At 38.9% G+C, this 13,922-nt stretch overlaps 1 protein-coding gene across 1 annotated transcript in view; it reads left to right on the forward strand.

The window, feature by feature from the left end:
• Positions 1-669: 669 nt before the first annotated feature.
• The window catches only part of tacr3a (tachykinin receptor 3a), a 29,705-nt gene continuing 16,452 nt past the window's right edge, over positions 670-13,922 (forward strand). The window contains exons 1-3 of the mRNA XM_086295688.1: positions 670-6,909; positions 10,301-10,498; positions 11,259-11,409. Coding sequence (XP_086151814.1) covers positions 6,542-6,909; positions 10,301-10,498; positions 11,259-11,409 — 717 coding nt within the window. The 5' untranslated portion in view covers positions 670-6,541. The remainder of the gene's footprint in view (positions 6,910-10,300; positions 10,499-11,258; positions 11,410-13,922) is intronic.

Raw genomic sequence — 13,922 nt, forward strand, 5'->3', positions numbered from 1 at the left:
GTAAAAAGACGGAATCGTCCCGCATTCAGAGAAATTATTACACGTTTCGTGTTGAGCTGAGAGGGGACGCAGTTTGTCCCGGACTTCATCTAGAATGAAAAAAGACACAAAGGTGGAGTTATTCTGTTGTTACGCTGCACAGCTGCCTCTTCTTCTCTGATTCTCTCCCCTCTCTCTCCTGTTGCTACTTTAATCATGAAACTGATCAATGATCAGCTGATCGGCTTTTCTCTTGTTTGTTTATCGTCCACTTTGCGCCAGAAAGAGGAAACCAGCGGATGTCGCGCTAAACAACAGCAGCATGTTTAAGCTTGATCAGCTGTTGTTAGAATTTATTTCATATTACTTTCTAGTATCAGCTGATGTTTGCTGGAGCCACAGCTGTAAAAGCTGCTGGTCATGATATGGTTTGGTTATCTGGTGAGAGGGAAACATGAAGATGAAACCAGGAGATGTCCTTACTGGATCATCAGAGCTGTGATGGAGAAACAGGTTTACCTTTTAGTTAACATGAATGAGTTAAAGGGAAGTTATGAACTGTTTCTGAGAGACAAATAACACCAGGATCCTTTTCTATGTAGCTGACAGCTGGTAACTGGGCGGATCTAGCAAAGTTTTGCCAGGGGGCCAAGGGGGGCATTAACAGGGAAAGGGGGGCACAAAGAAATACTTTCTTATTTTCATTTAAAATGTCTGGCTGTTATTAAATAATTATCTGAAGCTTACAACCAAAGTTTTTATCTGATGTAAAATGTATAGAAATCATACATATACCAACAAGACTGTACATCACTGTCACAACAGCATTTGTTTTCATTCAAAGGCTATATGGCTTTAATACCTGGTGGGCCGGTCTTTAGTCAAGCCCGGGCTGTTTTTTTGTCCCAGTCCAGCCCTGGGCACGACACGCAGTGAATTAATCTGAGAGGGTGCATCAAAAAATAAATGGCCGGGCCAGCAGTGCATATCACAAATCAGCTCGCATAGACACATTAGTTGTGCCTCTTCATAATGAATGATGGTATCTTAGCTAACAACCCCAACTACCAGATTCAACTTGTAATTGGCTAAAAATAATTTAGCCTACTGGTAAGAGGGACGTTGTTAGTTTTCCACAATCCGACACTTCAAAAGCTTCAGGAGCTTTCCGCTCAGCACAGCATCAGCACTACGGAAATACACAGATACATCCGTAGACTCGAGACACAATGCATTTTTTTTTAAATGTTATTTATAAGATTTTAAGTTCAAAGTTACATAACGTCACACCAGACAAAGGACATAAGATTCAAAAACAATAACATTTAAGCACAAAAAAAAAAAAAAACCAGAAACCAAACACACAACAACAAAAAACCCAAACAGGAAAACAGGAAAGAAAAGGAAAAAAAATTAAATAAATAAAAAATTTATTAATAAATGAAAAAAAAAAAAAATACACCAGTTAGCCAGTACAAATCAAAAGTTCAAAAGAAACACCATTGTTCAAAGAAGATGATCTTCTGCGTGAGTTTAGACAGGGCAACAGAGAGTTCACCAAGACCAAAAGATGTGGGAAACAAGTCCAGGAAGGAATCAGGGTCCGGCAGAAGTGCAGTTTCACACAAACACAAAGTGCAGTCAAATGGGTTAAAGTTTATGTTGAATTCCCATTAATATGATTGAGAAAAGGGCCCCAGATTTCGACAAACTTAAAATGGGTGTCAGCCAAACGATAACGAACCTCTTCAATATACAAACAAGCAATCATCTCATGTAGCCAAACCCTGAACAATGGAGGAGATGGTGATTTCCAGGCTCTAAGAATAAGTCTTTTAGCTACAATCATGCCAAACATTAAGGCTCTCTGAAGAGGATGTCTGAGTGCCAATGAGGTTAGGGAGACACAATGCATTTTTGGGACTTTCAGGTGTATGGACCAATGTTTTATTTTCTGATCAAACCAGAAATCTTTAATGAGCAGCTAGATTTGTCTCGCATTAACTGGCTAAGTTAATGCCAGTTAATGCAACATCGAAGCAGCTGGTATCCACAGCTGTGCGTGTTCATGGAGCTTGCATTTTCACCTGCTGGACATCACTACCTGACAAGTTTAACTGTCTTCAGAACATTGCAGAGGCCTTATTGACAGTATTTGGCTCTAATATCTGTGTGAGCACATTTTCTCCTACACGAAGCGTGTCCTCAGGTAGCCGTCTGAATGCTGGAGTGCTGAGTGGGAGACCAGAGATGACATTAACATGTGTGTCTCTGTATTAACAGACATGCCATATTGGCTTAGTTTATTTTTCTTATCATTGTTGTGAGGACACCATAAATAGCATTTGTATTTTCTGTTGTACAGTCCATTTGCTGTTATGAAGTTCTTGTTGTGGATAAAATGTGTCTTTTTTTGTTTATATTGTGTAACTGTTCATATAGAGCATTATTAAATTTATTGCTAAAGCAATCATATGGCACACTGACTTCTGAGGAAATTTTAAATGGCACTCGCCATCAGAAAGGTTGCCTACCCCTGGTCTAGAGGATAACCAAGTTAGGCACACTGACAAGTGTCCTAGTGACTGTCAAAATTAACGCGTTAACGCAAATTAATCCGCCATCATGGTCAATGTGATAAAAAAAATTTAACGCAATTAATGCATCTGGAGTGCAGAATGACTCAAAATCCCTGAAATGTTTCTGTCAATGCATTTTGGGCAGTTTTTGCAAGTAGAGTTACCTTTGCACATGGGCAAATGGGCAGTTGATCAGGTAGTGCGTATATTTTCCCTTTTTTCTCGAGTCTGTTTGCTCATGCAAAATTAAATGCGATTAATATAGAATACAAATAAATGATATTTAATCGTGATTAATCAAAATTAATCCACTGTAACCCTGTAAGGTTTTAATTGTTTGACAGCACTCATTTATATTATATATTAGTGTATACTTACCTATTAGTATATAGGTTTTTTAAAAAGTTGTATTTCACAGGAGAGAACCTGTGTTAAAAGATTGAAGAAAACTATTCATTCATATTCATATTCATATTTTTTAAATCACTAGTCCTGGCACAAGCAACTGGATCTGCATAGGCGTTGGCGGTTTTTTCCTTCCCACTGTTGCCAAGTTCTTTCTCATAGGGATTCTTTGGATTATTGAACTTTTCTCTATATTTTGTTAGAGTCTTACAATATAAAGCACTTTGAGGTGACTGCTGTTGTGATTTGGCGCCATATAAATAAACTGAATTTAATTAAAATTGAAATCTAACATGAATGTACAAAATATACTTTACTTTAGCATATCACCACCATCCATGATGATTATTCCAAGCAATGGTGCTTTATTCTTATCAGTGCAGCAGACCTTGACAGCTGCTGTAACTGCACTGAAGCTGGTTTTATTGAAGACAGTTAATCTTTGCTCTGGTAGGTGTATATCTATAGCAACAAACTAGAGTTTGACAGTCCTACCTCATTATTCTCATTTTAGTTGAGGTAACACTGAAAACACTCCCTTGCTTCTAAATTTGAGTCCAAATGTTTCAGCAGTGCAAGCATGGCTGCTGATAACATTTACTTGATTAGTGTGTGGCAGTCTGTTGTTGGTCAATAGTTGCACTTTGACAGCAAAAACTGAACTGAACGAACAATACAATGAATTCCTCACATGACAGTCTTCTTAGGAATTCAATTTTCAGCTGTTAATGTCTGAGATATGGACTAATTAGGAAATAATTGAAGAGCGATGCACATTCATTAGCAAATAAATTGCTGTCCATGGTTGCTGTCCACATTTTGAACTGATCAAACCAAATAGCCCCGAGCTCTAACCCCAGTTTGAAACACCACAGCACCAGCAGTGAAAAGAGCTACACATCAGCTGTCCTGGCATGTTTATAAAAGGTACTGTTATCTAAATAGCTAAGCAAATGACACATTAAGTCAGAAAATGGAGCTTCCCAATGACAATCAAGCCTATCAAGCTTTACAACAACAACACAGCAAAGAAGCAGTGACCAAACAATAAGTCCATGGTGGCTCATTACACAGCTGTTCTCAACGTGATCCAAGGGGAAAACAGACAGGAGTCAATTTCAAGTTGGTATGCGTCACATACAAAAGAAGTTGTTGTTGTTGTTTTTTTCCAACATTGATGCTACTTTTTTTTTTTAAATTACTGGTAATTTAGGTTTTGTTCCTGCACCACAAAACCATTTAATTACTTCTGCACAGTTTCTTACTCTATAGCCATTACAATGTATTATGTTAACAGTGAGAGTAAAACCATTATGCTTCAGATTGCAGGGTAGCAATAGTTGACAGGTGTAGCGTTTGTTTGTAACTATTTGCATCTTTTTATGCACCTGTATCTCTTGGTAAACAGTATAATTAAGATGAATTTCAGAAGCTGCAAACAATGTCTTTGTGTCAGGAAACATTGTCTTACTTTTATATGACACAGCCTATAGACGCAGGCTGCAGTCACTGCAGTGTAATTGTGCCTAGCAGAGTGAAAATGTCTAATAAACGTCCTCTCACATTTAAATGCAGCATTAAATGTTCTGCTGAGTCAGAATTCAAAACAAAGCTTACTTTTTTCTTTTGTTTGAATGCACACATTGAACTGAGTTAAAAGTTTTAGTTTGAGGAAGACCTACTGTGGAACCATACCTGATAACTGGGGATGTATTGTTTCAATGAGGAAAAATGACACTGAGCAGCTGCCACAGTACAGTGGGATACACTCACCAGCTACTTTATTCATCAACTGCTCATTGATGCAAATATCTAGTCAGCAAATCACATGGCAGTAACTCACATGTACTTAGGCATGGTCAAGACAACCTGCCAATGTTCGAATCAGAATTAAGAAAAAAGGTGATTTAAGACACTTTGAAAGTGGTGTGATCGTTGGTGCCAGTGCAGTGTGTCTGAGTATCTCAGAAACTACAGATCTGCTGGGATTTTCTCACACACATCTCTAGTGTTTGCAGGGAATAGTCTGAAAAACAGAAAACACCCAGTGAGTGGCAGTTGCCTGGGAGAAAATACCTTGTTGATGGCTGATGTCAGAGGAGAATAGCAAGACTGCTTTAAGCTTAGAGGAAGGCAACACTAACTCAAATCATCACTTTGTACAGCCAAGGTAAGGAGAAGAGCATCTCTCAACGTGTTAAACATTGAAAACATTGGACTGCAGCAGCAGAAGACCACACTGGGTGTCACTCCTGTCAGCTAAGAACAGGAAAATGAGGCTACAATTATAACAGGCTCACCAAAATTAAACAATCAAACACTGGAAATATGTTTCCTGGTCTAATGAGGGCTGTTTTCTGCTGCGAACTACAGATAGTAGGGTCAAAATTTGGCATAAACATCCTGAGTGCATGGTTCCATCCTGCCTTCTATCACCGGTTCAAGCTGCTGGTGCAATATTGAGGGGATATTTTCTTGGCACACTTTCACATCCGAGCATTGTGTAACACCACAATTGTTGTTGATGATTGTTGCTGTTGCCATTACATAAGGGATTTTTTTCAGACTGACACTGTGCCCATCTTCTGATGGCAGCTTCCAGCATGAAAACATGTCACAAAGCTCAAACCATGTCAAACAAGTTGTACTGGTGAGTGCATGTTATTGTCTGTCAGAAAGCTTTGCTGAACTCAATTGGATTTTATTAGCTGTATAAAACATGTAAATGCAGCCCGGATAGAGGTTTGTATAGCACTGTATGGGGAAAAAAGCGATGTGAGCTGTTGGATGTCTGGAGGGAACTTCAGCCTGTCAGTTGTAAATGCTGCATGGGTCTGACAGGAAAAGGAGAAATGAGAAAAATCACAACTATACCAAAAGTAAAGGTGACACAGGACACTGCACACTTTCACTTTCTCTCCAGTACAACTTAATAATAATAATAATAATAATAATAATAATAATAATAATAATAAGCAGCAGCACAAAATTTAATATATCTGGAGAACCCAACAGCAGGAAATGGCACTGATGAATTCATTGACATAGTTGGAACAACAAGTGTTAGAGAGAAAGACTGAATGAATGAAATGTAATATCCTGTTTGTAGCTTCGTTGGAAATACTGCAAACAACATCATCTGACGGGTCAGTGTAGATAAAGGTGCACACTAAACACGGACTGATTCTACACCGCAGAGAGAGAGAGAGAGAGAGAGCGCGCATTATTCATGAAGTGTAAAACAGCCGCCACTAGAATCAATCAATCTTTTTTCACATTGTGCCACTTGTGCGTCACTGAACGCGCACGGCGTCCTGCTGCTGGAGGAGAGGCTGCGCATTCATAGGCACAATCAGACACTGGGATTTACTTGTTCCACACACAGTTTCACTGCGTTTTATTAGTTGTGCGCAGAGACGTGCATGTCGGATCAAACAAACGGGGATCTTGTTAGGGGTGTTTAAGTTGCGCGCTATGGCGCATGTAAGCAAATCTTTCTTGCCAATCCAGCTGTGCGCCTAGAACATATTGGCGAAACAACTGAAACCTTTACAACATCAGGGGAAACGGAGAAGAGGATGACGGCTTCATATAACGGATCCAACATAACGACGAATCACACCAACCAGTTCGTCCAGCCGCCATGGCGCATCGCTCTCTGGTCTGTTGCCTACAGCTTCGTGCTGGCGGTGGCGGTGTTTGGAAACCTAATTGTGATATGGATCATTCTTGCGCACAAGCGCATGAGGACAGTGACAAACTACTTTCTGCTGAACCTGGCGTTTTCGGATGCGTCAATGGCTGCTTTCAATACTTCAATAAACTTTATCTATGCCGCTCACGGGGAGTGGTACTTCGGGGAAGCCTACTGCAAATTCCACAATTTCTTTCCAGTCACATCTGTGTTTGCAAGCATCTACTCAATGGCGGCAATAGCTGTGGACAGGTGGGTTTTATAAAATGCAGTAAAAAAAAAAAAAAAAAGTTAAACAGATAATGTTCTGTTGCTCCACATGCACCTCATACACCAATTCGTTTTTTATTGGTCACCGGGTAAATTGATTAAGGTCTTATTTTAGGTTTACCAACAGCCTTTAATCAGTTTCTGTCATTTTTTTTTCAATATTGGAACAAATAATCACTCAGTGTGAGGATGTTATACAAACACTAGAGTTCAGACCCTTCATTCAGCAATGGGAATATATCCCACTTATGTGCACAGTCTTATTAAATGCAACTAATAATCAGAAAAATAGAATATTAGAAAACACACAGGATGAAAGATAACCTTGACACTTTAATCTGGATCATTTTATTTCAACCCTGAGTTCAAGCAGCACTTGTGGGAATGTGAATTAAAATCAGTGTCTTGCTTCAAGTCAAAATGCGTTTTGCAAGGCAAATGAATGTATTAACTTGTTCCCTTATAGAAACTGATTTGGAGTCCTCACCAGTTTAGTCTGATGCCTCTGTTATCAACTTCATCTTTGTCCTTTTTTGTTCCCACTCTCTGTCCCTGCTGTTACACGTTTTTTTTGTTTGTTTTTTCCCCAATTCCCAATGGAGTAGTCAAGTCGTGATTTGCATAATTGTATTGGAAAGGCAGTTCCTCAGGAGGGTGACTGCCATCTCATACACCTTGAGCCTGTTTCATAGATTTAGTTTTACATTTCAATGCAAGTGAATCAGACTGAAACAGTTGTTTTGGACAGAGTCTGTGCTGCAGTGAATGACTCTGTGTATGCCAACACCCTAGAAAAGATTGCCCTTTCCTCCTACACGCTCTGGCTCTCTTGCTTTCTGCCACATGCACATCTTTTCCTTTTTTTCTTTTTTTTTTTGCTCATTCACACGTCCTCTTTTCTCCGTTGGTTCGTTTGCAGTCTTTCTCTCTGACAACCCTTGTGCTTTCCATTAATGTGAGGATGCAGTCAACACTATCACCAGGGCTTTGAAACTGATCAGTGGACCATCATACATCATAATGTTTGAATAAAGGGATTAAACTGATGAAAGAAGTAGCCACAGGCTGAACATAATGAAAAGACAAAATCATGTGAAAGCTGCAAGCAAGTGCAGTGTGTGTCTACAGCTAGTGTTCACGTGTCACAGTGCGTTGTGTTATTGTCTGAGGTGTTTTCTTCCTCCAGTGCTTCTTCTTGTCGCTCAAATGGAACAATGTAATTCCTCAGGCCGTGCTCATTTTGGCTTCTCTCAACAACGACTTACATGCCTTTATATTTTTGGTCCACAATGTCCATTCAATTTGTCATCTGTGTACAGAGAAAGAGAACATCGGCATGACCTAGATGATGTAGATGTAACCTCCGGTCATGCTTTTCGTAACCCCAGTATGGTGCTGTCTCCGCTCTGATGTCTTGAAATGGCATGAGGCCACAGTTCATGATCATCTGTGAATTTGTCCTTCCTGCTGAGTCTCTCAGCTGCCAAGTGTGTTTCCTTGGGCAGCGGAAAGAAAAGAAAACAGGTTTCTGTGTGAAAGGTAACACCACTGAAGATTTTACAATGTCCCTGTGGTCATTTTTTTAAACAATTTTTTATACCTCATATAATTATTTGATTATTGATTATTGATTTTATTGATTAGCATTCAAATTCAAATCTCAGTGAAAACAGTGAGAAAAAAAACCCAGTGAAAACAGAACAAAAATCTACCATAAAGAAAGAAAGCATGAGACAAGGCTAATCAAAAGGTATTGGCTGAAGCATTTGCTTATTACGCCAACCCTTTTCTGTTGTCTCCCTAAATGTTCTTCGATAGATATCAAAAAGGTGTACACTTGTGTTATTTTATTTAGGTTTTTCATGTTTGCTCACTGCAAGTCCATTCCATCAGCTGACATTGTGCTCTGGAACATACTTGATTTAATTATATTTTGGAGGTCAATATTGTAACAGAAATAAATTTCTTAAAAGCTTATGTACAATTTAATTTTCTTTGTTTAAATAGCTTTAATTGGGAACACTTAACATAGCTTTTACTAAAGAAAATGCAATGTTGTTCAAATGATAACAATATAAAGAAAAAATGAATAGAAAACCATGGCTAGTAAGGATTAAGTACAAATAACAATTAATGATTCCTTTGTGATACTCTAAAGTGAGGTTTGCAGACTGATTAAACATTTTTCTTTCCCTTGAGGACTTTTGAGAGAGCACTTGAAATGTACCTCTGTACATTATTTTTGGTCTGGACTCTTCATCTGAGGTAATCTCTGCTAGTTAAGCACATGCTGGTGATTGAGTGAATGTTTACTTGGTAATAAAACAGTGTTGTGACATAGCTTCAAAACAATATGCTTTCCAAAAGCTGTCCTGTGTAGCTTCAGGCATGACAGGCTTCCGAGTCACACCCAGTTCTGTTGTCTCCCTAAATGTTCTTCGATAGATATCAAAAAGGTGTACACTTGTGTTATTTTATTTAGGTTTTTCATGTTTGCTCACTGCAAGTCCATTCCATCAGCTGACATTGTGCTCTGGAACATACTTGATTCCACATTTAACAAGGTCCAGTGAGAAGCAATAAGTTCCAAACAATTACTGGTGAATTTGCTGTTATCCCCGAGAGGGTTGTGGTCACTGGAGTGAAAGGACAAGGCCTTTTTTTTTTTTTTTACCATCCTATGAAGATTGAATTAGCAGCTCTAAGCCCCTGTGATTGCCTATTGAAAATCATGTAACATCCTGAGCTGAGTTCACGAAGATGGTAATCTCCTGTCAGTGTTTCACTGTGTCAGTCAAACAAAATCTCATCACAGCTTTTTAGGAATGAATAATCCATCAGCTTCCCCGAAATTCAAACACCCCCATGTAATTGGACTTATACAAGACTGCCTTGTAGAAAATGAGGTATATTTTTAATGTTGAAAATGTCGTTGAATCATAAGTTGAATTAATGGGCGATTCAGTCAATTCCACTTGTGCATTAGTGACATTTTCCACTTTAAAATTATACTTTATATTCCAGCAGCTTGTTGAAGTTAAATGCTTAGGTAAGAGAATGTTTTTTTCTTTATTGCATACAGCAAATAGACTTGATGCTATCTTTTAAATTTCACACTTTCTCAAATAATTACTTTTGAACTGTGAAATATTGTTTCATGTTTGCCTCTTGAGTCCTCTTAAAATCCTTGACATGAAACAACTTCAGAGTGTATAACGACCACTGATCTGAAGACAAATTTTGAGATGTTACGATCTGTAAAAAGTAACTGCAATAAAGACAAAATAATAACATTAAGGATGTGTTAACTCTGACATGTACGTCAGCAATTAAATAGAAACACAGAATTCTCTTTTTAACCTCTTTGCTGTAGGTACATGGCCATCATCCATCCTCTTAAGCCTCGACTGTCAGCGAAGGTCACCACAGGGGTTATTGTTTGTATCTGGAGTCTAGCTATAGTTTTGGCTTTCCCCCTCTGCTACTTCTCAACCATCCAAACCATCCGAAGCATACCCCAAAGGACTGTCTGCTATGTGGCCTGGCCCAACAGGAAGGATGACTCCTTCATGTGAGAAAGATTTATCTGTTTTTTCTGCTATGTCTGATGTTTGAATGTGTTGGATGTACTTATACAAATAATACAAGCAAGATGAAATAAACTAATAAATCCCATCCTTCATTTTAAACATCACTCAGTACATTTAAACAAAGTAGAGCAGAGCAGTATTGTTGGAAACACTACAGGGTAGTGTTCCCGTTTGAGCATTATGTGTGCTAAGCTCAGCAAAAAATAGCGATTTTACAACATATTGATTTAATTTTTGTAAGTATATAGTTGTACAGTGGTAGTTTTGTTTAAAAGGTAAAGACATTGCAAGTATTTGGAAAACATAAACCCTATGACTACATCTGATGAAAACTTGTGCCATTGTCAGAAAAATGGCAAAATATGAAATATTGCAGTGTTTACTGTCGTATTCATTAGCATTATGAGAGTAAAAAATAGCATTCCAGAGAAATTATGTTTTTTTTCAGAGGTAAATAAGAATAGAGAAGCATTCAAAAAATGCAAAATATAATAAACACACCAAAACAATTTGTTAATTTATTGTCTTTTGTTATTTTTTCTGGAAGGTAGCACCAAATGCAGTCATTTGGGATTATAGTGCAAGTGTTCCCAGAATGTTACATTTATCAGTTGCAACAGGAACTAAGAGCACAGAGGTGGACATGTTTATACAGCATGAAACATATACTATGTGTGAGTTATGTATGATTATTTTTTAAGTGTTCCCACTTCTTTGACAATTTTTATACCTTCTTCTTAGGTATCATATCATAGTAACAGTGCTGGTGTACTTGCTGCCCTTAGTGGTGATGGGCATTACTTACACCATAGTGGGGCTGACACTATGGGGTGGTGAGATCCCTGGAGATTCGTCTGATAACTATCATGGACAGCTCCGGGCTAAAAGGAAGGTAAGCGGGCTTACAGGGGAAATAATACACCAGCATCTGAAAAATCAAGATATGACCTATGGGAACCCAATTTGCAACTGTGAATGTGATAACTGTTGAATGCTTAAAGGCAGAGAAATGGGAATAAGTATTTTTCTGCCACTGAGAATCCTGAAGCTTCAGAGTACTTTCATCTTGCTTCTGTTTTATAATCTAAAGTAAGCCAGGATAAGGACAGCAAACCCTGCTGCGTATATTTGTCTTTACTTTGCTCAAGCTAGAAACCATTTCAGCATGCACCAAGGCAGAGGAATTATGCAGCAGTGCACATACATTTAGGATTTGTATTTAAACTTTTGTTTTTTTTAATGATATAGTCACTGTAGATGAAACGTTTATTGTTGAATGAGGGGAAGACTCTCAGACTGCCACCAAACTTAATTATTTTCTCTGGGCCTATTTTGTGTACTTCCCTGGACATGCCATGGTTAGTGTAGCGTTGCCTTGGAATAAACATCCAGTGGAAGTGGATGACAAATAATTTTAACCTTGTAGTCTCCATTAGACAATTTAAAGTTGTGAGAATGCAGCTGTTGTTAAAACACACCATATTTCACAGGTAGCTTGTTCTGCTGCCTGCTGTCAAAAATAATGGATTACTGCTGTAAGGCTATTGATGTAGCACTTTTCTTCTAATGACTGTAGCTCCAGTGACTGTCCAACCAACCAGTGGGTATTAATTTTGAAAACGTCATTCACTTCAATTGCCTAAAATACTGAAAAAAATGCACACAAAAAGAAAAGAGAGAGAGAGAGAGAAAATAACACAAAGCAGATCTTCAAACTGCTGTAGAGGTGATTGTGATAAATTAGGTTTGTCATAATATTTTTAAAGTACAGATTACAGCTAGGTTAGAAGGACCCACATAGACCCATATTTGTATAACAAATGTGTGTATCCATATGGATATATTCAGTTATTTATAAAATAAATAGTATTGGAAATTGTACTTTAATGCAATTTAAACTTGGACTATGTATACGTTTCATAGTTCTATGTTTTTTTTGTTTTTTTTTTTTAAATATCTGCTAGTCTGCTCTAGTCTCACTTCAATAAGTTTGTATTGGCTGTACTTTGGGTGGTTTTTTTGGGGACCCAGTTAGACAGATGTAGAGCCTGGCAGCTCGGCAGGCAGCCGGCACGCAGGACCACACAACACGCCGGCCTCTGATGGAAGAGAGGCCGGATCAAACAGCATGCCAACCTTGGGCTTGGCAGGACTCCCGCACACTTTGACCTCTGTCTCCAGCTTGGCAGGTCCTGCAGGTGCAACAGACTCCAGTGAGAACGCCGCTGTACCAGGTGGCACCGCTGTACCGGGTGGCACGGCCAGTCCCTCCGCCACCCGGACCTCTGGGCTCAGGCCGAACTGGTCCCCCGTTCGCCTCATCCTTCGCCTCATCCTCCACCTCCGGCTGGTGAGGTTGCTTGCGTGCCTCATCCTCCACCTCCAGCTCTGGCTGCACAGGTTGAGGACACAATGGTTCCTCTGCGGCCCTCCTCCGGGGAGCTGGAGCAGGTGCAGGCACCTGCAAGGCTCCAGGTGCTCCCACCCAAGAAGTGGGTATGGGCGCAAAGGCAGGCTGCGTCCTGGCTGGCCCCACTCTGCTGGCCCCCTCTCCTACACTGTTGGGGAACGCCGGTGGGGGTGGCGGCAGTGTCGAAGTCCAGGCGCCAGCCAAACACCAACAACAACAATTTAAAGACAGGACCCAGTTTCCATTTTATGCGACAATTGGGGATGTCCCTCAGGTGCGTCTGCCTTCCCTGCAGCGGCACCGCAGACCACGCCCCACTACAAAGGCATTTTAAAAAAGCAACCATTGTTGGCTCACCCACAACTATTATCTAGCTAATGCTGCTGCACACCGATTATGCTTTGGTTTAGCTTTGGACCTTTTTCTAATTTTGTCAAAAACATTTAATTCTTCTTCAAATAAAATGTCTATTTGCTAACAGGCATGATCTGTTATTAATGCCTTTCACGGTGTCTTCACGGTGCCAGCAAAATTATATCTATGAAAGAACAAAACATATTTACTTTTCTCAGACAACACTAATAAAGGTAAATATATTGGATAGATTAGAAATCACTGGAGGAGATGTAAGGTCCACTCAACAGTAGAACAGTCATTACATTTACTAAATGATGTGCTTGTAATTTTATATATATATATATATATATATATATATATATATATATATATATATATATATATATATATATATATATATATATATATATATATAGATAGATAGATAGATAGATAGATAGATAGATAGATAGATAGATAGATAGATAGATAGATAGATAGATAGATAGATATGTCTGTACGGGGTTTTGTACATAGACATATTCAGATTTGACCCCAGACATATATTTTGTTCACTTGTTTTAGAGCAGAATTGTTGAAATCTTAATTTTACCATTTAATTTTTTTGTTTTTTGTAATTGATGAAGCACTGTTCTGTT

The sequence above is a fragment of the Aulonocara sp. 'chitande type north' Nkhata Bay genome, linkage group LG6, assembly GCF_057382095.1.
Source record: "Aulonocara sp. 'chitande type north' Nkhata Bay isolate Kocher_YH1m ecotype deep benthic linkage group LG6, A_spYH_male_GT1.1, whole genome shotgun sequence".
Lineage (NCBI taxonomy): Eukaryota > Metazoa > Chordata > Actinopteri > Cichliformes > Cichlidae > Aulonocara > Aulonocara sp. 'chitande type north' Nkhata Bay.